The sequence below is a fragment of the Anser brachyrhynchus genome (assembly GCF_964034855.1).
Source record: "Anser brachyrhynchus genome assembly, chromosome: 15".
In the NCBI taxonomy this organism is placed as follows: domain Eukaryota; kingdom Metazoa; phylum Chordata; class Aves; order Anseriformes; family Anatidae; genus Anser; species Anser brachyrhynchus.
In genome coordinates, this window is record NC_137733.1 from 10121157 (window position 1) to 10143086 (window position 21930).

Genomic DNA, 21930 nt, shown 5'->3' on the forward strand with positions numbered 1-21930 from the left:
CAGCAGAAATTTCTATAATATAGACCAACATCACTTATATGTATTACTAATTGACTGACCTGCTTATCTGGCAGCAATTTAACAGTTTGATTGTCTGTTGAAGACAACTTTTTTATCAGACACTCTCTTACATTTGTAAAGAATGCATAGTACATTTAAAAACATATTTTAATATAAATATATGTAAGTCCAGCTTTACAATGTAATGCTTGCTATAATTATAAAATTCGGACCAATCTATGATATTTCAAATGTGTATTTGCATGTAACTTATACCAAGTGGTTTAAAATACTTACAAAAAGAGATACAACAAATATCCTTTTTTTCCAGTCTCAGTTATTAACAGCTTTCACTGTCCAAAGAAACAAGTTAAGGTGTCAGAAGCACCCTCTAGTACAATATGTTACTAAAGGGCAAACAGCTGAGGAGCTCATGTTTTGCTGTTTTTCACTTGCTGTTTTTTAAATTGTAGGAAGAGTACAGTGTTTAGAATATGATCTCTGTATACGAGTCAGTTATTTTAAAAGGATCAGCAAAATACATAGTTACGCACAGCTTTGAGAATAGTTCAAGCTTACCACATAAAAAATATTTTCCTGTTGTGGCTGAGGTGGGGAATTATGTTAAAATCAACTGAAATATACTTTATCATCTCCTAAATAAAATCATGTTTTAAAATGTCATGTGCCATTTAAGGTAAACCTGAGATGTTTTCTTTAGCCCCCCCAACGAAATACTGTCTTTTGTTAACTCACATTTAAAATTCTAAGCTTATTTATTGTGAGCCCAATGTAAGGTATTGTATTTAACTGTCATATTTTGTAGCTTCTACAATATATATTAAATAAAAAATGTGACACCTAGTATTACCTTCCATTTTTTTCCCAGACAAAACTATTTGTTAGATTTGATCCAATTTTGTGAATACTTTTGAGCCATTTGGAACTGTATTTACCTTTCCATAAAATATTTTACTTATCCTTAGAACAGACCTTTATTTTTTGTAAATTCAGAATGTATTGTATTCAAAAGATAGGATTCAGACAAGATGATAGATAAGTAAGTCTGGAAAAAGACGTTGTGTTTCTCCACGGACTGAATATAGGCAATACAAAATTTGCAGTGCTGCTCTTGTATCTAATTCAGCCCTGCTATGAAAGCATTATCTACTTGGGATAGACATGAATTTATTTCTGGACACCTGAGACCGTGTAATTGCTTTTTGGAGGAAAGGCACACACTAGTCCATTCTGGCAGAAGGTTTTTATCTACCTACCCAGAATATTTTTCTGTTATCCAATGGGGCATATCACACTACTGAGGGATTTTTGGAACAAAATCAATTCTACACATATAAGTGATTTTTTATGAAATCATTTATGTACTTCTCAGCTAAAAGAAACAGAACTATAGGAAAGTCAGGACTAAAAGAGGACCCTGAGAGGTTACCTAGTCCTTCTCCCACATGCAAAACCAACTATACCTTGATGACTTCTGACAAATGTTTGTCTAATCTGTTCTTACACATTCATTGATGGAGAATCTGATCCCCCTGTAGGCAATCTAGATTAGTTCTTAGCTATCAGAAGCATTTCCCTACTAGACAACCTAAATATCTCTTAGAGCAATTTGCTTCCATTGCTTCTTAAACTATCTACTTTAGATTCACAGAACCAGTTATATTGTTTTAAATAATTTTGTACATTCTAGAAGACTTAGCATATCTTCCTCAGTAAGGTGATTTATTAAGTCACCTCAGTTCTTTCAGTCCTTCCTCATAACCAATATTTTTAGAGCTGTCTGCACTTCTTTTGATTCCTTTTGATTGACTCATGTATTTTTTTAAAGTAGAGACAAACAATATGTTTACCTGGACAAGAAAGTGCACTTTACCTCATTTTAAAACTCATCTTTCTTTGGTTTCATGTTTGTTTTATGTCTATAGAAGAACATTGAGAGAGGGCTACTTAGCTTCAAGTTTGGGGATCCTTCTGCTAAAATGAACTGGGTGCATGCAGAGAATCTTGTACAAGCTCAAATTCTAGCTGCTGAAGCTCTCACCCCTGAGAAGAACTACATAGCTGTAAGTAAACAATAAAAACACAAGCTTCCATTTGACAGAGGATCCTGACATTGTATTCTGTACTACAGTGGCAATTCAAATAGCAATTCATACTTGTGGTGGTGTCCTTTAGCTTGCGCTGTCTGTATTTTTATTGACAAACGTGCCATGAATAATTTGGGCTGTGGCAGCACTGGCTGTACAGTTTGTTATAAGTTGGAATATTCAGTTCTTCAAGAATATCTCCATCTTTGCATTTTCATAATATTTGCCATTTCTGGAAGATGAGCAAATAATATTTGATGTTGGAAAAGAAACTGGATGTTCAGGCAAATTTACCCCTGTTCCCCCACATATAGGTCCAGGCTTAATATTCTGAGCTAAAATAATCAATTCTTCCTACACCGTACATAAATAAAAGCTGTCAGCACATTTCATTTATGTACATTGATTTTAGAAGTAGTTGCAGCCATTTTCCTCCTTGTAAACATTTTTTATCTGACCTAGAAGCACTACCCTTAAAAGCACATTAGACAGATTAGAAAAGATTCTGTATAATTTTTAAGCTATTTATAAGGAGTGAAGTCAACACATATGAAGTATTATTTTTACTAACCTGTCTCTTCTTTACCTCTTTAACAGAGTGGTCAGGTGTATTTCATTAATGATGGTGAAAAATTCAACCTTTTTGAATGGTTAACTCCACTCGTACGTACAATATATGATTTATCTCCAAATATATTAACTTATTTGACTATATAAAATTCTGGCTTTTGTGTGCATATGATGTATTTGGTATGTTTGCCAGCATCCTCATTAGAACAGCCATTATCCTCATTTTTTGGGCATTCAGATGTTAACAGTGGCTGTTTTAACATGGACAAAAAACAAAAAACAAACAAAAAAAACAACTGATTATTAATCTGTAAGATAAAATATTTTCAAAAGATCATTTTGCTGTTAATGATGGGCTCAAAACCATAAATATGTCTCAAGGTTAAATAAGGTGTCAGCATACTATGACATTTAGGTCAATTATTATAATCCCTTTTTTATATTTTTTTAAGACTGCCACTTGAAAATTACATAGTGTCTGCAAGTGACGTTTAACTAGAATACCCTAGAAAATGAAAACAAATACTAATAGCAATTATTAACTTTTCTGATTTATTAGTAAATACTTCCATAAATATCTTCTGGACTGAAACTTTAAAACTTCTTTGAGGTTTCTGTTTTTATTTTTTTTCACTTTTTTTTTTTTAAATCTCTTTCAGTTTGAACGTTTAGGTTGCAGTAAACCATGGATACGTATTCCTACTTCCTTGGTTTATACATCAGGTAAAAATACTTTACCAACATTTCTCTGTCCTGCCCAGAGTACCCCTGCTCCAAATTACAATGTTGTTGTTTTTTTCCTTAATGTGACTACAATTTTAATTTTCATGTATAAAATATGCTGCGACCTCATCTAGTGTGCATCAGCGAAGTTCAGCTCTATGCAGTGTGTTAAAATGAGAATGATCTGTTATTTAAGTGCCATTAAAATAATGGGGGGGTTGTTTTGTAAGACTTACTAAATGTATAACTTTTTGGAGTAAATGGTATAAATGTAAAAAGTTGAATGTAATAATCAATGACTTCATGAAATATGTTAGAGTATCTGCTCTGCCTACAGGGGTTAATTTATTGTACTCCTGTACCCCATGCTCCCCCAAAATCAAAACCCACATGGAAGAAAAAAAGAATCCAATCCAGAATAGTTCGTTTTTCTCACATTTTTATGAAGTCTCAAGATCTTTGTACTAGCCCTGTCACCAACCCTCTAAACCCTTTTTACACAATCACCCTAAGTCAGGCTGATTAAAGATCCAACTCCTTGTAAGCAAGTAGTCCTGTTGATGTTAGTAATGGTGCCCTGAGCTGTTAGACATGTGATTTCCTTTTGTTGTTGAGATAGACCAAAATCATAATGGCACAGCAACTTATTATTCTTGCCTCAAGTAGAAATCTTTTGTTATGCAGCCATGATAATGGAGTATCTTCATCTGATGCTGAAACCATTTGTTGAACTGTCCCCCCTGCTGACCAGAAATGAGGTAAAGTTGTTGTTTGTAAGCTCCCCTTATTCCCACAGGATGCATACACACCATGTGAATACTGAGGCGCAATTTGAGATTAAATCAGCAGGAAGTAAAATCCACCCAGTACATCTTCTGCTTCCAGATTCCAGGGCAAATGTATGCATTAGGTACATTTTAGGCAATTATTTTATACTCATCACCATATTTTTTGAGAAGATAAGAGCATAGCCTTGCAATTTAGGAGAGGCTGCTTCATCAGTTCCTTCCTTCCAAGGCCCAATATCCTGTATGGCTTTGGCTGGTCAGTCGGGACCTGATTTTTGAAGATCTTTAGGCTCCTAAGAGACGGCTTTTACCTGCATCCTAAGGTAGATAACCAAGTGTGCAGAACGCTTTTTGTGGATGTTTTCAAGAGTAGAATATTGTGCTTTGCAGCCTTCCCTGCCTCTTAGGGCTTTCAAAACTTCTCTTGAGTGAACAATTGTAAAGACAATGTGACATTTCAATAGGATTTTGATATATATATATATATATATATATGTATTTTTTTAATTTTACATTTCCTCTAACTGGGTCTTTGTTACCCTTTACAGACTTTATTTGAATTTCCTGTGTATTCATACCTTTGTATGTTGACTCTTTTGCCCTACAGGTGCAGAATATTTCCATAACTCATACATTTCGAATAGACAAGGCACGGAATCAGCTAGGGTACAGGCCAGAGAAGTTTGTGTTTGCTGATTCTGTGGACCATTACATTAAAACAAGACCAGAAGCCCAGAACGATCACATCTTCCTCAAAGTTTTGCTTTTGTTAATTGTTAGTTTAAGTTTGATCTTTCTTTCTTTAAGATTTGATGACCTTTCAGTTTTGCATTTTTTTAAGGAAACAAAACACTGACATGCATAAACTGCACATACTCAGTCACAGTACTGCTACCCATGGATCACCTTGATCTCCACAATACTTACTGCCCCCAATGCAATAAGCAGGCAGTTATTTTAGATCCTACAAAAATAATAATTGTAGCCTATAAGTAGCTGTACTTAAGAAATTAAAATACTGTAAACAATTATGGCCAAAGATCAACACTGAAACACACTGGAGTCAAGACTGTTGAACCTATGTATTTCACACCAACAGTCTTTTCAAATTGAATGCCGAAGTGCATGAGGACCTGCAAAAAGAACAGAAACTTCAACCAATCTTCAGTGCTTCACCAATGAAGAAAAAGGGCTAAAATAAGGAGGAAGGTTGACTACAGCTGCTGCCACGCTCATTACCTTGAGGAACTGAGGAACACACAAAGGGACCAACAATGAGAATGTATCACTGTAAATAACACAAGCCAGCTGAACAGGGGAAGTTCACACTGTGTGAATTTATTTTGTGAATTAGCTGTATCACTGTACATGAAGGAAAATAAAAGTGCACTTGAAACTGCTGAACTTGGTGCTGTGCCTCTGAACGCTGCTGCAGACTTTGCCGTCCTACTGTGGGGTGCAGTGACCAGCAGCAGGACCTGCTGGCAGGGCAGAGGGCTGTCAGATACTTGCAGGTATGGGTTTTCACGAGTCAGAACTGTGCATATTTTAGTTTAAAGTTATTAATTATTCTACGTTAGATAATTTATGTTGCTGTAGAGGAATCTGCCACTACGGGTTGCACTAATCTTTGTACTGCTTCCTTTACCTCCTTTACTGCGATAGCTATACAACAAAGTTTAGTCACTTAGCAGCTAAACTTTAGATACAACTAAGGTTTTGCACTTAATTCGTAATGGACAGCAGTTGTACTGAGCAAATCCCTGTAGCTGCGAAAACGAACAACCTGCGTTTCGAATAACCACGCAGCTGAAGCCCTCACCACAGGAGGGCTGGGGAGGGCTCTGCTGCCACCTGCCTCTCCCGCTGCCCGGTTTGTCCCAGGAATCGCCTTCTCTGCACCTTCCCACCTGTAGCGCTGGGGGAAAAGAGGCAAGAGCAGAGGCAGGAGGGGTAAGGAGACCTGAGGAGCCCAGGCCGTGGGGCACGGCCGGGCGGGAGGCAGGAGCAGGCACCACGTCACCATTTCTCACCGTCCTTGGGGTCCCGGGCCGCACGGCGGGCGGTCGCTGTCCCCGCCCGCAGCGCAGCTTCCCGCCCCCTGACTGCAGGGGCTGCCCGCCCGCCCCCGGCGGCGCCTGGCCGCGAAAAGGAGCCACCGCCGCGGCGGGGCCAAAACTTCTTGGCAGCGGTGGGATTCGAACCCACGCCATCGAAATGACTGGAGCCTAAATCCAGCGCCTTAGACCACTCGGCCACGCTACCGCCTGCGTGCTCAGCCGCCCGCCGGGCCTCTTTCAGCGGGGCGGCGCCGCCATTTTACCCCCCCTACAGCCCCTCACTCCGCCCGCCTCTGTCCCGAGCTACCGCGGCGCTCCCCCGGAGCTCCCGGCCGGTGCCCGCTCCCCTCTCCACCCTTCCCCTCCCCGGGGACCTCCACGGGTACCGCCCCCAGGCGCTCCGACGCTGCCATCGCCGGCTCGGGGCTGCGGGGGGCGCCGCCGCCCGCCCCCCGTCCCCGCTCCAGGCCCGGCGGCAGGAGGGGGCGGCCCGGCCCGGCCCGCACCCGGCAGGTGGCGCCGCTTCCCCGCCGGCACCCGGCGGCTGCAGACGTGGCCCTGGAGTCGCCCGCCCCGAGCCCTGAGTTAGCGGAGGAGGGCGGGAGGAGGGCGGGCGGTGGCGGTGTGGGAGACCCTGGGCAGAGCTGGGGGCACTGGGCCCGGTGCTGCGCCCGCGGGCAGCGGCTTCGTGGCTGGGGGCAGGCGGGGCCAGCACGGCCTCTGAGGCAGCAGGGGAGGGAGGTACGGGCGGTGTCCCACCCGGACCGTCAGGTGGGCGCAGAACAACATTGCTCTGAAAGTTAGTGTTTGGGGGGTGCCTTCCTTCTTCCCTTCAAGAGCTGCTGTTCACTGAAACGGCAGGTTCTGAACAGAACCGTATTAAGGGTGTATTATGAAACATCCCAACAGAAAACTAAGCCTAGAGGATGTAGCGTTTGTGGACTAATTTTAATGTACGCTTTGCTTTTGTATTTCATCACTTTTTTGTCATCACTGATTGTTTGCTACAGAGAAGAGGAGCCCTAGACTTAGACCCGGAAAGCAGTACAGCCTGGCCCCAGGGTATTAGAGACGGCTCATTTAAAATTATGAAAAATGTGTAGCTTGAGCCAGTGTAATCCAACTGTCTTCCTAGCCTAGCAGAACAGTCTTCATGCAGCTGTACAGCATAGTACAGCCATATGCCACTGGGTCCCAAAATGATGCTGTGTATTTAAATTAAGTGTTTAAAGACTATTACTGCTGTGACTTGTTCGGTTGTGCTCATATATCACACCAGTAAGCAGTATTCGGCTGTTATTAGTACCCTACAGCAGCAGCTGGTGACCTTTTTTAAACCATTACCGCACATTTTCATGCAGTGGGAACGCAGCATCTGGCCTCAGCCAGGCCTTCACAATTAATCTGATGAGCCCACCCTCCTCCCAGCCCAGTGCAGCGCTCCCGGGGAGGTGGCATGAAACGGCTCGGGCTACTCTCTGCTTTATGTCCTCACGCAAACCTGCACCCGCAGCACAGCGCTGGAGATCATTGCCAAAATTGCAGGTGCTCCCAAACAGCTGGCAGCATTGCTGCAGGCACCTGCTGCTTCTTCCAGTCCCTGCATTAAGCTGGTTTAATTTATGTAAGTAATTTGGGGGGGGGGGGGGGGTAGTGCCTGGCAGAGAGTCAGGGAATTTGCTTTGTGTGTTGCTGATGAAATAACAGCAGTTTTCCTCCTGAAGGTGATCTTGGCAGCATTTCTGCCTGCTGCCTCCCTCTTTGGCTGCCAGGCCCACCAGGGAGCGGTGGCTGTGCTTTCCTCCTGCCTGGGATGCCACCGCAGGCTCTTGGTTTGTCGCAATGGGCGTGCTGACATCGGCCGGTCTTGGTTTTGTAGCCCCCCCTTGTTTTTGTAGTGTTATTTGCTAAATAGCAAGTGTTTTAGATATTTTCTAAATAGCACTAATGAGGATTATTTACTTGAATACAAGATTCAACAAGAGTGGCAGCCTCTTAGCAGGCTGCCAAGGAATATAATTAAGCTAGAACCTATTTATGTTAATTTCCATATAACCCATGAAAGGAGTCTTGTTTAAAATCTCCCCAAAATCTGGCTTGAGGAAAAGTTTAGCCATGGACGTTTTCAACCCAGAAAGTGAATGTTTTAGGAAGGAAGCTTTGAGGAGGTTTGAGGTCTTTGGATTTTGAAATCTGGAGCATAATTCTGTTATTTCTTATAGGGAAATTGCATGCTGTGCTACTTGACTTGACCCCATGTGCATGGAGCCCCCACGGCCCACAGCCGCTCCATGCCTCCCCTGAGGGAGTTGGCGGGGGGTGGGGGGGGGCAGCCTGGGGGCTCTGCCCCATGAAATCTGCCTTTTGGCTCCAAACTCCGAGAAAACTGAAATGAAGAGGACGGGGAAGCAGCTCCTGTCATCAGCTGTGGTAGTTCCTGGTCGAGTGCTGGTTCCCAGCACAGCTGCCTTCCCTCCTGTTCCCTTCAGGCTCAGGATCCCCCTGCCTCTACCACCTAAAGGTGCGAACCTGGGATTTTCCCCTCAATTTCTCACAATTTTCTCAAAAAAAAAAAAAAAAAAAAGTATCTGGTAGACTTCTCCCGTCAGTTTGGCTGCGGATCCTTTAGGGCAAAGGCGGGCGGGCACCGTGTGCCCGCCCGGGTCGCTGAGGCGGGGCGGGCGGGCGGCTCCTGTCAGCGAGGGGCGGCCCCGCTTCCCGCCTCCCGCCTGCCCTCACAGGGCGGCTGCGCGGGGCCGGGCGGCGGCGGGGTGGCACCGGGATCGCTCCGAGCCGAGCGGGCAGCGGGTCCCGGTAGGTTCCGTGGGGGGCCGGGTGAGGCGGAGCGGGTGATTGGAGGGAGTGAGAGCAGCCGGCGTTAGAAAAGGAGCAGCTTCGTGGCCGGGTGGAGTCGTTACAAGGTGGGTGCTCGCGTCGCGCTGACCTGGAAGCGGTAGTCCGGTATTTTCGTGTTTTCGCTCCTTCCTTTTCGCCTGGGGGCAGCAGTTTTGTCGCGATACGCCCCCAGGGAGCTCTGTGGGGTGGGCTTCGGGGTGTCCGGCCGCCTCAGCGTGGGGTTGGCAAACGGCTTGGGGTGCTGAGTGCTGCTCAGGGGAAACAGCGTTTCTAGGTGGTTGCTCGGTGGATTTGAAGTGGAGAACTGAAAGCCAAGTGAAATAACAAAACTGTTGATGGAAATGGAAGGGCGGTTTGATGGTAACTTGCAAGTTCCCTTCGTGTCCTTTTGTGTTCCAGTGTTTTGGCTGGCCTCACAGTAGTGTTGGCTCGTGTGCTTGGCAGGAGCCTGGGCTGCAGTCAGGAGTCACCTCAGCGCCAACAACCCCTTGGGTGCTGGGAGCTGTGGTGTGCCGCAGGGTCCTCAGTCTCAGGGGCTTTGCACTCTGAACTGCCACATGTGAACTCGCCCACTTGCTTGGTGAATCTTGCACCATTGCTGTCCAGGACTTTGTTTGATGCAGTACCTTGTCCCAGCCGGGCTTGTAGCTGGATGCGGGCTGCAGCACCACCTGTGCAGCGGCCATGCACTGGAAGGCCCTGGAGCAGGGGCTTCTCGTTAGGAGGTCTGTGGTTGGTGACACCGGGTTTGTCAAAGGTACCCGGTGACTTGAGCCATCTTTTAAAAGTAAAATAATCTTGTTTTTCTTATTGGAGCTCTTACCTTGGCTCGCTGAACCTGTTTTCTTGTTGGTGTGCAGTGCAGGTGGCAGTAGGCATTTGGTTCGCAGGGACTGGGGACGTGCTTTGGAAGTGCAGCAGTTCTGTGATGTGGTGCAGGACACTAATGTACCAGTGGGGTTGTTCTGGAACACGTTGCATAGCTTTGTCTGTGGTTCCTAACGATCAACAACAACCATTCTTTGTAAGGTGTGCAGCCTTTAGAGTTGCTTAGGTTAAATTTCAAATTGGTGATTTAAAAGAATGTTAATCTGAAATAGCAATTTCTCCTCCAAAACAGCCTGCCTGTTGCTGTTACGGGTATCCTGCTTGGTGGCTGTAGCTGATGTGGTGTTAAACCAAAAGAACTTGGTATTATACCTGGGAGAGGGGACAGATATTCTTGCTTTAATGCTGACCCTACAAAAGAAGTTTGGAGTCCCTCTGTCCAAGAGCAGCCCCTGTTCCCCTGCCTCGTGCTAAAGCAGTGCAGAGGACTGTGTCTGAGCTGGGGTGGCCCCTAAGAAGTAGTTGGGGATGCTCCAGTTCTCCCTTCTTCTGTGACTAGAGCCTTCCCATCCCTCACCTCTTTAGGATGAATTAAAGCAGGTTTCCATGCTGAGGCTGCTGTGGTGTCTTGCTCAAGGGCCCTGCCAAACCAGCAGCATTTCATAACAACAGACACCATACAGAAATAAGCAGTGTATTACCAGCACTGTGATGTGAAATCTCCCCTCTGGTGATGTTTGCATATGCACTATGTTTGACAACATAACATAGTGTCCTTGCAACTCACCTTCCCCTGCTGGTAGTGTGGCTCTTGAATATAATGTCAAGAGAAAAACACTTCAGACATGCATTGGAAAAGCCCAAAATTAATAGAGACATGAACTGATTTAATAATTGGCTATATTTAAGTTTTCTGCATTATTAATCACATAGTACAAGCTTGATTTTAAAAAATGGGACACATTTTTGAAATAGAATGGAGTTGGTGGTTTAAATTACAGGTTAGGTGTGCTAACGCAGGTTTGTGGGCTAGGTTCAGTGCAGTGTGACTGTTTTTCTTGTTTAGCCCAAGGAAAGCTTCTGTCACGGATATTAGGGACTAAACGATCAAAGCATTGCAGCAATAGCAACGGGGGTTCCTAGATAGCATGGCTTTATGCTGTAAGGCAGCAGCACGGAACATGAGCCATGGAATGAAGCTCAGGCATTTTTGTAGGACTTTTGAACAAATAAACTGTGAGATGTAGAGCAGTGCTTGTGTAGTTAAGGTTTGGTTATGGAATTCTGTTTTAAAGAGCATGTACCATGAGGACAATTTTTAGTAAACACACTTCCAAAGTAAACATGAGTCCTTTACAAGAAACATGGTTTCAAGAAAAACTGAGTTGTTTTTTTTATCAGCGCTGTTAGTTTGAAATACAAAACAATTTCTGCAATGATGTTCCATTTACGCAGCAAGTCAGTGAAAGTGTGAATGCTTGCAATCTCTGCTGCGTGAAACAGCATTCCTCTTGCTGCTGCCCCTCAGACACTGAGGGTCTGTCAGGTGGTTCTGCTGCTGTGTGTTTGACTGCAGTAGTAGAAACGAGTGTGGGACAGCAGCTGAGAGTCACGGTGCTTGTCTAGGACAGCCTGGAGTCAGAAACATCGTTTTACATATGTTTGTGCACGCTTCCAACCACACGCCTTGCTCTCCAATACCTGGTAGCCTCTGGTAAGACAGTCGCAGTAAAAATGGCAGGGGCAACTGAGGATGCCTTCCCCTTCAGTAATGGGCTGCCGCCTCAGTCCGTAAATGACTGCTCTCACATGGTCTTTGCAAGAAAGGTTATACGGGTGCTCCAAAGCTGTTTCACGGCAAAGCCAGCTGAGTTCAGACCTTCAGCAGTGGCTTGCTGTAGCTGGTGCTGCCCGAGGCAGATGGAGTGCTAAGCTGCAGGAGCGCTGCCTCCACCAGAACAGCAGTAACCAGCCCTGGATGGTGCTGGAGGAGGCTCCGTACGCTCAGTCACCGCTTCTGCCTCTGCTGTATGTTGGTAGCTGTGCTGTAAGGCCTGCAGCTATGAATGCTGCTGGGGCGTTGTACGTATCTGGCACTGTTTTCTCGAGATGGAAGAGCAGAGAGCTGAGGAACAGCAGTGAAACTAAGCTGAAAACCTTGTTCTGCAGTTGTCCTTAGGCTAACCGTGTGAAAATCCCTGATGGAGCTGGTTGGGTGAGGTTACCCTGGAACGAAGTGTCTGCTTCAAGTTGTATGCTATTGCACAGCCAAGGTAGTCACAGAGCGGTGTGGGTTGGCAGGGACCTTAAAGACTGTCTGGTTCCAACCCCTGCCACAGGCAGGGACACCTCCCACTAGACAGTGTTGCTCGAAGCCCCATCCAGCCTGGCCTTAAACTTCCAGGGGTAAATTTTGAAAACACTAGCTAACCCTTTCCTTGGTGAGTGCATGCATTTTCAGAGCATCCAGGTAGACTTCCTTCTCTTCCAAGGGCTTTGATTATTCCCGTCTCATTTCTCTGGCTTGTAACACACACATGATATTTGTTAGGCTGCTGTCGGCAGGAAGGCTGAGACTTGCTTAGTACTGAGAACTAATCAAGTGCAATGTGCGGGAAGCTCAGATCCCCGTAGTTGTCCGAGCTCCAGGGACAAAAGGATTTTAGTTTATATATTGTGTGAAACGAACCAAGATATGCTGCTCTATGTAGTTTATTTTTGCCCTCTAATGAAGAACGCAACAGGCAGACCTGACAGTAATATGCTCTCAGCATCCATCCGAAGTGCCAGCAAATATTTGTTTAAGCACAGCTAAATCTGTGTGAAGATTTGGATGATTATTGCATTCATCTAATCCCTTCCTGCTTTTCAAGCAGCAGAGCGATGTGAATAATTATAGCTAAAAGGAGGAGAAAATCCTTGCTATATAGGAGGCAGAGGAAATATTCCCTTTAATCTGAGTAGGCCTGGAAGCTTGTGCCTGTGCTGCCAGTTTTTGATTCCTTCACAGAGAATAATACCCTTAAGCCCTGACAGTAGTTTAAGGACCATGATGTGGTTTGTAAATCTGTTTTGTTACTTTTCTGGAGAAGGATGCACAGTAAAATGAAGCAGTAGCCCAGTCCTCCTTGGAGGGTGTCAGGTTGTGGCCGCAGCTCACTGCGGGGCGTGTGGAAGGGGCTGTGCTGGGGTGGTGCCCGTGGGCCTCCTGCCCAGGCATTGCATTTTTGTGAGTTTTAGGGAGTCGGGGTTGGACTGTGCTTGCTGCCAGTTCCGTCATGGTTGCGTTTGCTGATAGAGCTTGGCATTGGCTGGCTGGTAACGTACCAGGAAACTGTGGAGTGGAAGCTCCAAGCAGGGTACGGCCCCGAGGGAATCAGCTGTATGTTGTACTCTTGCTAAAAGAAACAACTGGCAGAAGTGTATGGCTCAGAAGTAGTTTTACTTCAGTCTGTTTATTCTCCTTAGTGTGGCCTGAGCTGCTGATGCGGCTGGGGTGTTGTTACAGACAGCCACCAGATTTGGCAAAGGCAGGTGTTATCCCCAGGGGACTTCAGGAAGTGCCTCTGAAACCTGGAGGGAGAGAACAGTGTTTGAGGAAAAATATGAAAAACTTAAGGGTGTGAAGTCCTCCCTACCAGCAATTAGAAAATCATGTAAGTAGGGGCAGATGGATGTTCTGTGCAGGTTTCTTTGCTCTTTACTTTGCAGCAGCTGGCGTTAGATGAACCGTGGCCTTGCTGCAGTCTGGCCGTTCGTGCTTTCCTCCATAGCTAGACACCTCCGTAGGCAGGGGCTTGAGCATGAGCAGGCTCGGCAGGAAAAGCACAAGAATTTGAAGGAAAAAGGGGCACTTGAAGACCCTCCTGCGCCTCCCCAGCAGTGCCTTCCCGTCTCCATCTCCTCCAGACTTCCAGCAGGGGAGCAGGGGCACCCCTGTGGCCCCAGGGCTGCGAGTGGCAAAGGCTGGAAGCCTCTTTGCGCTGGCATGGCTGGTAACATGCAAAGAAGCGAGGCTGCCCGGGTTTATTTCTGTTTGACTTCTGCTGAATCATCACCACTTCTCGGGCAGAGGCTGCTGAGCACATCCCCATGGTGAGATCGCAGCTGGTAGAACCTGAGCTCCAGGAAAAACACTCCCTTGACTTGCCTATCTGTTTGTTATGATACATGTCCGTCACACCTGTGGGCTGTACAGCACTTGCGCTCTGTCTCGCTGGAAGTGGTGTTGGTGATTTGGAAAAGCTGTGGTGAGATGGGCACTTTTGCAGAGCTGCTGTTCTGGTACTAATCTGGAACTCCCCATATTTTTTTTTTTAACCCAACATCATTTAATGTGTCAAAAAGTCTCAGTGAAATACATACCTAAAATGTCACCTTCTGGATTCAGAAATAGTTGAGCAAGTTTTAATAAAAACTCAGGACCTGCTTGCATTGTATGGCTAATTCTTATTTTCAAACTGTTATTTTACGTTAGTTCATTTTGGGCCTAGGAGCCAGAGGAAGGCAAACCTTACCTATCCTGTTCTCTCAGAATCGAGGAAGCTACTAAAAAGTTGAAATAGCTGAGCTTCTAACCTCTTTTGTTAATCATGAGAACCACTAACTGGGAAGAATATTTTTTTCGTTTCAGCTCCCTGCGATGGAAATAGAGCAGTTGTAATTTTAGCTGGTGCCTGACCTGTGTGAAGCAGATGCTGAGTTGGATTATGGGAATTTACTGCGGGCTGGTTCCCAGCCCCAGCAGTGATGGATTGTGCTCTCCCTGCAGGGTCTTTATAAATCTGAAATCCAGCGTGCTTTGAATTGTTTTCTGTTCCACTGGCTGCAGTTACCTGGGTTGTTGAAATAATGCAGATCATTAGAAGAAAATAACCCAAGTGGGCTATAGCCTTCTTGGAGAGAAATGGACTTATATTGCAGAAGGGAGCTGTAGAAGCATTTGGAGCAGGGGGAGGGTATCACATAGTTAGGGCAAATTTAAATTGGTGGAGGACACCTTAAACCTTCAAAATGTGGTGGTGTGTTTTTTTTCTGCCATATAACAATTGCTATTGATTATAGAAGTAGCTGGATTTAGCTGCACCTTTCAAATAAAGAAAATATAGCGGGATCTGTTCTTGTCAACTTCTCTAAATAAATTACTCCTTTCCTTTTATCCTTTTCTCCCCGTACCGTTGTTTGGAAGCCCTTATTTTGGTAGCGATTGTTGCAGGTGAATGGAGAAGTGCATATAAGGATCGCTGTGATGGGAGTGCTTAGAAGACTGGCAAATCTTCATTAAATTCAGCAGGCAGGAAAAATGGGCGGCCAGGAATCTTATGAAGTTTAATAAAGGGAAGTGCAAAGTCCTGCCCCTGGGAGAAACAACTGTGTACTGTTCAAGGCAAAACTTCCTCGAGTTACTAAGGCTGGTGTTGTGGAACTCAGCATTTGAGAGACAAGGAATAAAAACATTCAGAGGATGAGATTACCACACATCACCCATAGGCAGCAGGTGGTGTTTGTGGTCCCTCAGACTTTGTAGTATTATTCTGCGCTTGGTTATCTTACTTTCTCAGTCCTGGAGCAATTTATAAACTGAGTGCCTTCTGGAAACCCAGATCTAGCACTGAGGAGATCAAAACCACGTGTAGGTACTCAGGGATTATTTTTATACGGCCATATGGAGATTTGTTTTTCTTTTTTTTTTTTTTGCCAGCGTGCTGACATCAATTTCATGCATGGTTTGTTCTTTTAATAATAGCTCATTCTTTTTTTTTTTTTTTGTCTCCTACCCAGCTTCTTCCCTACATTTGCATGTGCATTGGAATAGTGGCTGCTTTAATCATTGCAGGACTTAAAGCAACCTCCTGCAAACATGGCAGACGAGGACCTTATTTTTCGTATGGAAGGGATTGATAATGGTAGATCGACTAAAGTGAACTCTGGAAATTATCTTGATGCTGATAGTGATGATGAAGACAATTATTATATCTGCCCAATAACCGATGATCCAGTTTCTAACAAGTCTGCCGGTATCAAAGTTGACAATTATTATAGCAACTTAGCAAAAACTGAACAGTACAGTTCCAGCTCTTCTCCTAGAAACTCGTTTAGCTTTAAGGTAAGTGCTGACTTCAGCCTTCAGTAAGATTTTGTTTTCATTTAGTTGGCATGAGAGAGAAATGCTCTCTTAACTCCTTCACTTCTTTTAACTAATGCTTTTCAGTAAAAAATAAAATTTCTTTTTCCCAGACCTGCAGTTAATTCCATTAAGCCAGTAGTCTGACACTGCCATTGAATCGCTTACTGTCCCTTTTAGTTCAGTGAGAGATCTTTGCCTGCAAAGGCAGCAGAATCCAGGCGAAAATTCACTGCCATTATGGTCAAACTACTAAAAAAAGCAACACATTGACTGGGAAATTTAAAAAATGATATTTGTTGTAAGCTAAATTGGGGCCTGCCAGAAGATACTTGATTTTGGATTTTGCCAAGTAAGTTTAAAAACTCCAAGTATTTTTACTCGGACAAATAAAATCGTGAATGATAAAATTGTAATGATAGGTCCTTGGGCTATAGCTGCTTGTTAGGGAGCTTTTAACTTGTTGGCTCCTGTGCCTGGGCATGAAGTGTCACACTGGCAGTCCTCCTGACGGTGCACTCGAGCAGCATCTGACATTTTTAAAGTGAACGGCAAGGTACTGCAGAGAGGTCGAAGGGCCATAGTTGGTGCTTCCTTGGCAGTGTGCCCTGTCCCCCTCTGCTCCCTTTGCACGGATAGGGCCAGGCAAAGGGAGGAGAACCCGCAGGAGGTAAAGCCTCAAAAACAGAACTGATGATCACTGTATGGGTTAGATATCCAAAGCATGCACCATTCGCGCTCAACTGGCGTGTCCCTCAGTTTTTCTCCAGACTGAGATTTATTGTGTTTTATTAATACGTTTATTATTATAAACATTATTTACAAAATAGATACTCTGAAGTCTTGGCTATGCCTAATGCATGCTTTATTTCTGGAGAGATGCCAGAGGGTTTATTTCAGTCAGCTAACACATTAAATAACCCAATAAAAGTGAAACTTTTGTCTGTAGTAAGATTTTTACCAAAGCTAGTTAATAAAAGCATTAAAATGTACATATTCCTAACGAAGGTGGGGAGTAGAAGTTCAGTATAGACACGGGGTCAGATTTTAACATACACTATGCTATGCAAGTTAAAAGCTTAAAGCAAGTTAAGGCCTGCAGGGAGCTTAGCCTTTAATACTCAACACCTGCCTCTAGGCTTGTGGAGTATATTGGAGTTCTGAATCACGTGGTCAGAGAAAAAACTGATAAGGACTAAAACTGCAATTGTTTCCTCCTTTCTAAGCTATCGTGCTGCTTCTGCTGAAAGCTCAAGTCCTGCAGCAGGGGTAGCAGAACGCAGTGCGTGCCTCTGCTTTGGGCTTTGTGAGACCTGCTCTGGTATCTCTGTTCGTATCACAGATAAGGTGCATGGGGTTCAGATGTGCAGCAGGCAAGGCCCCGTGCATTGCTCAAGTCACAAAACAGTGGCTTTCAACGCAGAGTGATGCAGCCAGCCAGGACTGACAGCATCTTAAGCCACCGCAGCCTGGTCTGGTTAGAATCCACCTATCAGACCCCAAAGCTGGTGACAGTGTGGGCCATTGCTGATGAAATGCAGGTGGAAGGGTTACTGCTAACTCTCTGCCTTTAAACAGGCCTCAGCAATGTTTAATCAGCTAGTTATTAAGACACTTTTAACTCATATTTGCCAATAAGAAATTACCAACTTACCAAAAAGAGTTGTTCACAAATGTTCTAAGAATTATCTTAAATTAGGAATTAAAGCAAAAAGTGGTTTTTAAGTGGAAAAAAGTTTTTTTAATTAACAAAGAGAGAGGAGACTATTTGTCAATCAATTGTCTTATCACATGTGTTTTCCTACTTTTATGTTTCTCATGCGTCCTATAGAATGACACACAGCATCGCTCTAAGCACGGCTCTGTGGTTGACCATAGTCGGGTAGGTTAAAACAAAATACGAACGCCATATATAGTAGATGAATTAAGTTTTTATTTTTTCCTTTTTATGGCCCTCTTTTGTACATTACTTTGTCTGAAAGAACTGCTTGCCTCAGCCCGTAAGTCATCAAGATTACAACATGCTAATTTCTTGTATCTTATGCTGAGCACAGTGTGTAATACCCAAGGCCTTCAGAACATTTTTTCCTCCTTCATACTGCTCTATTGCTGATAGTCTTTGCTTACGCTGCCAGCATATGTTGTTAGTTACAGAAAGTTAAAAATCAAACCAGCAAAAGTGAATTAATGTCATTTACATGTGGCTTATTGTTTATTTGTGGCATATGTTAGAGATGTTTGAAAGTTGCAGTTTTTGTAAATTACATTTGGTGTATACTAGACCAGATTCTGTTCTCAATAACTTTATGATGATGCAAATTGAACTGAAACCTGGTACTGTATGTTTCTGATCTATTTCATTATACTTGAAACTATAAAATATCAGGGTGGTCTTCTGTAAATAACCTGCCAGTTTGTATCTTCTTCAGGAAACCTGGAAACATGCTATTGAGAAAGCTAAGCACATGCCTGATCCATGGGCAGAATTTCATCTTGAGGACATTGAGACGGAACATGCCACTCGCTACAGGTCTGTACGTCTTTCTGCTCTCAATGCTGAATTGAAACAGAATCTGATGTTTTCTGCAAGGGCTGTGTTTGTGCGTTACAGAATATGTGTAATTACATGGCTGAAGACCTTTCAATAATGTCCAAAATGAGTGTCTTAACTGAATCTCCCAGGAATACTGCATTAATTTAAATACTGCATGCTTTCAAGAAATCAACCTTTCAGCAAACCAGTATCAGGTTCTTTCTTTCTCTCCCACCCAAGTAGTGTCTGAGTTTTGCCATACAGACAGGAAACAAGGCTAAAAAGTATTTTCTAGTTGATTTATTAATTCTGTAAACTTAATCTAATAAGGAAACAAATTCCAACAAAGAGGCAGAGTACTTAAAATTTAAATAGTTTAGGAAAAAAGCAACATAGCACTCTGTGCCTTTCCCAGAATAGCAGTTTCACTGTTGCCTATCCATGCAGTATTGCTGCATGTGGCTGGAATTTAAATCCTTATAAAGCCCAGAATAGCTCAGCATGGTGTACGTGCTGAAACTGAGTCTGGCCCGTGAACTATTCTCAGTGCTTTAGCACAGGCTTTGCCAAAACTTTTACCCTACTGACACAGGTTTCTGGGTGGAACGGGTAGGAGTTAGAGGCCAGTTAATTACCCCTTAGCATCAGTGTTTGGAGGCCTCCCTTCCCATCTCATGACACTGTCACACAGTGCTCTTCTTCCCCATAGGCAGCATCTGCCCCTGGTCAGCCACACAGTCCAGAAATAGTTTGCATATTTTAAAATACTTCAAGTGATAGTACTGGTTTAGGACTACTCAAATACCCCATTAAAATGAGATGGCTTTAATATTTGTTTCCACCTCCCTTTTGCTTACTGCAGACTAGGGTGTTGCAGACTTTATGGGGTGTACCTGGGGTGTCTGTGCATGAAGTGCTCGCTGCAGGGTGGGGGAGTTAGCTGGAGCTGTCATGTGGTGGTGACTCAGCCACTGTGGTTCTCAGTTTGGCTTTTACTGTATTGGGAGCTAAGGGGGTGGGGAGAAACCAGAGTCCTAGTCTATATTAGCAGGGGGTTGTGCAGAGGCATGCTCCTCTCGTGGTGCAGCGTTGTGCAGTTTTTGGCCGCTCTGCTTTTCACAGCCATAGCCAGTGCTGCGTTCTGCTCACATCCACAACAGTCCCCTGGCAGCTCCCATGCCAGGCCTGGGTTTACGTAAACTTGGTAAGGCTGTTCCTGCCCCCAGTGTGCTGCCTAGGCATCACAGGGGAGATTTAATGCCAAAGCAGATGAGGCCTATTTTGTAGTGTTGCAAAACTTTAGCTTCGGCAGCAGTCTGTTCATCATCCGTAGGATTCAATATGTCCCTTTGAAGAGCTATAAATATTTCTTCTTTCCCACCTGAAGAACTAACCACCAAAGGAGGCCAAAAGCACGGTGGGAAGATTAGAAGTTGTGTAGAGTGGCAGCAAGACTTTTAAGCCATCAGTTGGAGATGAGAAATGATAGGTGCCTGGGATGGGAGGTTTTGAGTTCCCTCTGCATTCTTTTTAAGAGGCACAACTTTAGGACAAGAGGAAATGGCCTCACGTTGTGCCAGGGGAGGTTTAGGTTGGATATTAGGAAAACTTTCTTCACTGAAGGGGTTATGAGGCATTGAAACAGGCTGACTAGGGAAGTAGTTGAGTCACCATCCCTGGAGGTATTCAAAAGTCATGCTGGTGTGGTGCTTAGGTACGTGGTGTAGGGGTAGACTTGGCAATGCTAGGTTGATGTTTGGACTTGATGATCTTTTCCAACTTAAATGACTCTGATCCTAACTACTGATTTTAAAGGTACAATGCAGTTACTGGGAACTGGGTTGAAGATGAAGTTCTCATCAAGATGGCTTCACAAGTAAGATCATGCAGTCCTTCATCTTTATTAGCAGTCAAATTTGTCACTTCTTATTACTGACTAGTGGCAGCAAAACGTTTGTCTCGTATATAAAAGCATTGATTCTTCTCCTACATCCTCTATTTTTTTTTTAATATTTCGGCTCATCCATAATGTTTTGGTATCCCAGCAGCCTTTTCTCCACTGAATAGAGTAGAACATGGAGTCAGCCCTTCCCCATCAGCAGCGTTAGAGGCATTTGTTTCTTTCCCAAAAATGTCTTTTCCATCTCAGCCCTCCCATTTCCTGCTGGCCTCATCTCCCTGCCTGGCAATAGGCCTACTATTTTGTGTGCTTCCAAATAATTTCTGGTCTTATGATGAAAACAGACTGAAGTTTTGGTATGTGAGGGTAGAAGCTAGTTGCACTTTCCAGTTAAATCACAGGATTGGTGGTGTGTTGCAGTCACCTTGCTTTGTGCTTCTGATGTAGTATCTGATGTCTGGGGCAGTGCTGCTCTGTGTGGCATATCCTGTGTGGAAGCCAAAATGAGGAGGCCTTGAGGTCTGAAGCCAGCTGCACTATGCAGACGCAACAGAGCCGATTCCAAACTGGAGAGAGAATTTAAATGGCATCTTTAGAAGCCATAGAATGTATGCTTGATGGGCTATCAAGGAAGAAGGTTTATTCCCAATGTCTTTTCCCGCCAAATTCCTGTTTTAAATGGCCTGTGGGCTTTCAGTTTTCCTTAAGGGTAGAGATATAGCATAGCTCCTGCTTGAGAACTGCTTTCTCCAGGGTATAAAGGGGGAGGACGTGGTTGTGTCTCTTAACTGGATAGAAATTAACTTTGTGGACATGACAATGATGGGTTTTTGTTTTTTCTTTTCCCTAGCCCTTTGGCCGTGGAGCAATGCGAGAATGTTTCAGAACGTAAGTGTCTGCTAACTTTATCTTTGTTGCACTATTTTCTTTTGTGGTGACTGGGATTTCTCATAGATGTAGAAATCATGTAAAGTGCAGCTCCCCATTAGCTCCCTGCTGTGCATTTCTGAAAGACACAGCTGAGGGGCTTATTCCTGTTTGTATGACTCCATCTGCAGCACAGGGAGTAGGGTTTAGAAAGCAGAGCATTGTCTTAAGGGAAACATAAGTGAGTTTGGTGCAGGCATCCAGTGGGCTTGCTTTGAAAAGTCAATCCATAGCATTTACTGGAACCACAATGGGATGGATAACATGTAATTGTGCCTGGTTCCAGCAAGTATAATCAGCCTTTCAGTTAGTAATTCATAGATTAATGCTATCTCCACCATCTCTTGGAGGCAAAATACTCATAAAAGTACAAAAGCAGCAGCTTGTTTCATTTTTCTTGGGTTCCTAGTGCGCTATAATGTCTTTGAATTTGGTATGAGACTGTGTGTGCAGTCTGAAGGCCAACTTCAGGCCCATATTTAGGCACAGAAAAAGGGGAAGAACAATTGAGAT

The 21930-nt window shown here is 44.2% G+C and overlaps 2 protein-coding genes across 6 annotated transcripts in view; both read left to right on the forward strand.

The window, feature by feature from the left end:
• Nucleotides 1-5045, forward strand: part of LOC308178253 (putative short-chain dehydrogenase/reductase family 42E member 2) — a gene marked incomplete at its 3' end in the record, with an annotated part of 14699 nt that extends 9654 nt beyond the window's left edge. For both annotated transcript variants that reach the window (XM_080556649.1, XM_080556650.1), the window contains 5 exons: nucleotides 1947-2084; nucleotides 2706-2771; nucleotides 3338-3401; nucleotides 4086-4159; nucleotides 4797-5045. In XM_080556649.1, coding sequence (XP_080412775.1) covers nucleotides 1947-2084; nucleotides 2706-2771; nucleotides 3338-3401; nucleotides 4086-4159; nucleotides 4797-5045 — 591 coding nt within the window. The remainder of the gene's footprint in view (nucleotides 1-1946; nucleotides 2085-2705; nucleotides 2772-3337; nucleotides 3402-4085; nucleotides 4160-4796) is intronic.
• Nucleotides 5046-7735: 2690 nt separating this feature from the next.
• The window catches only part of EEF2K (eukaryotic elongation factor 2 kinase), a 31822-nt gene continuing 17627 nt past the window's right edge, over nucleotides 7736-21930 (forward strand). The window contains exons 1-6 of one of the 4 annotated variants that reach the window (XM_080556622.1): nucleotides 7736-7873; nucleotides 15715-16039; nucleotides 17889-17939; nucleotides 18487-18587; nucleotides 20406-20466; nucleotides 21341-21378. In XM_080556622.1, the coding sequence (XP_080412748.1) occupies nucleotides 15794-16039; nucleotides 17889-17939; nucleotides 18487-18587; nucleotides 20406-20466; nucleotides 21341-21378 (497 nt within the window). In that variant the 5' untranslated portion in view covers nucleotides 7736-7873; nucleotides 15715-15793. Of the gene's footprint in view, nucleotides 7874-8944; nucleotides 9171-15714; nucleotides 16040-17888; nucleotides 17940-18486; nucleotides 18588-20405; nucleotides 20467-21340; nucleotides 21379-21930 lie in introns of those variants that run through there. The other 3 variants (XM_080556623.1, XM_080556621.1, XM_080556624.1) reach the window with 3 other exon arrangements.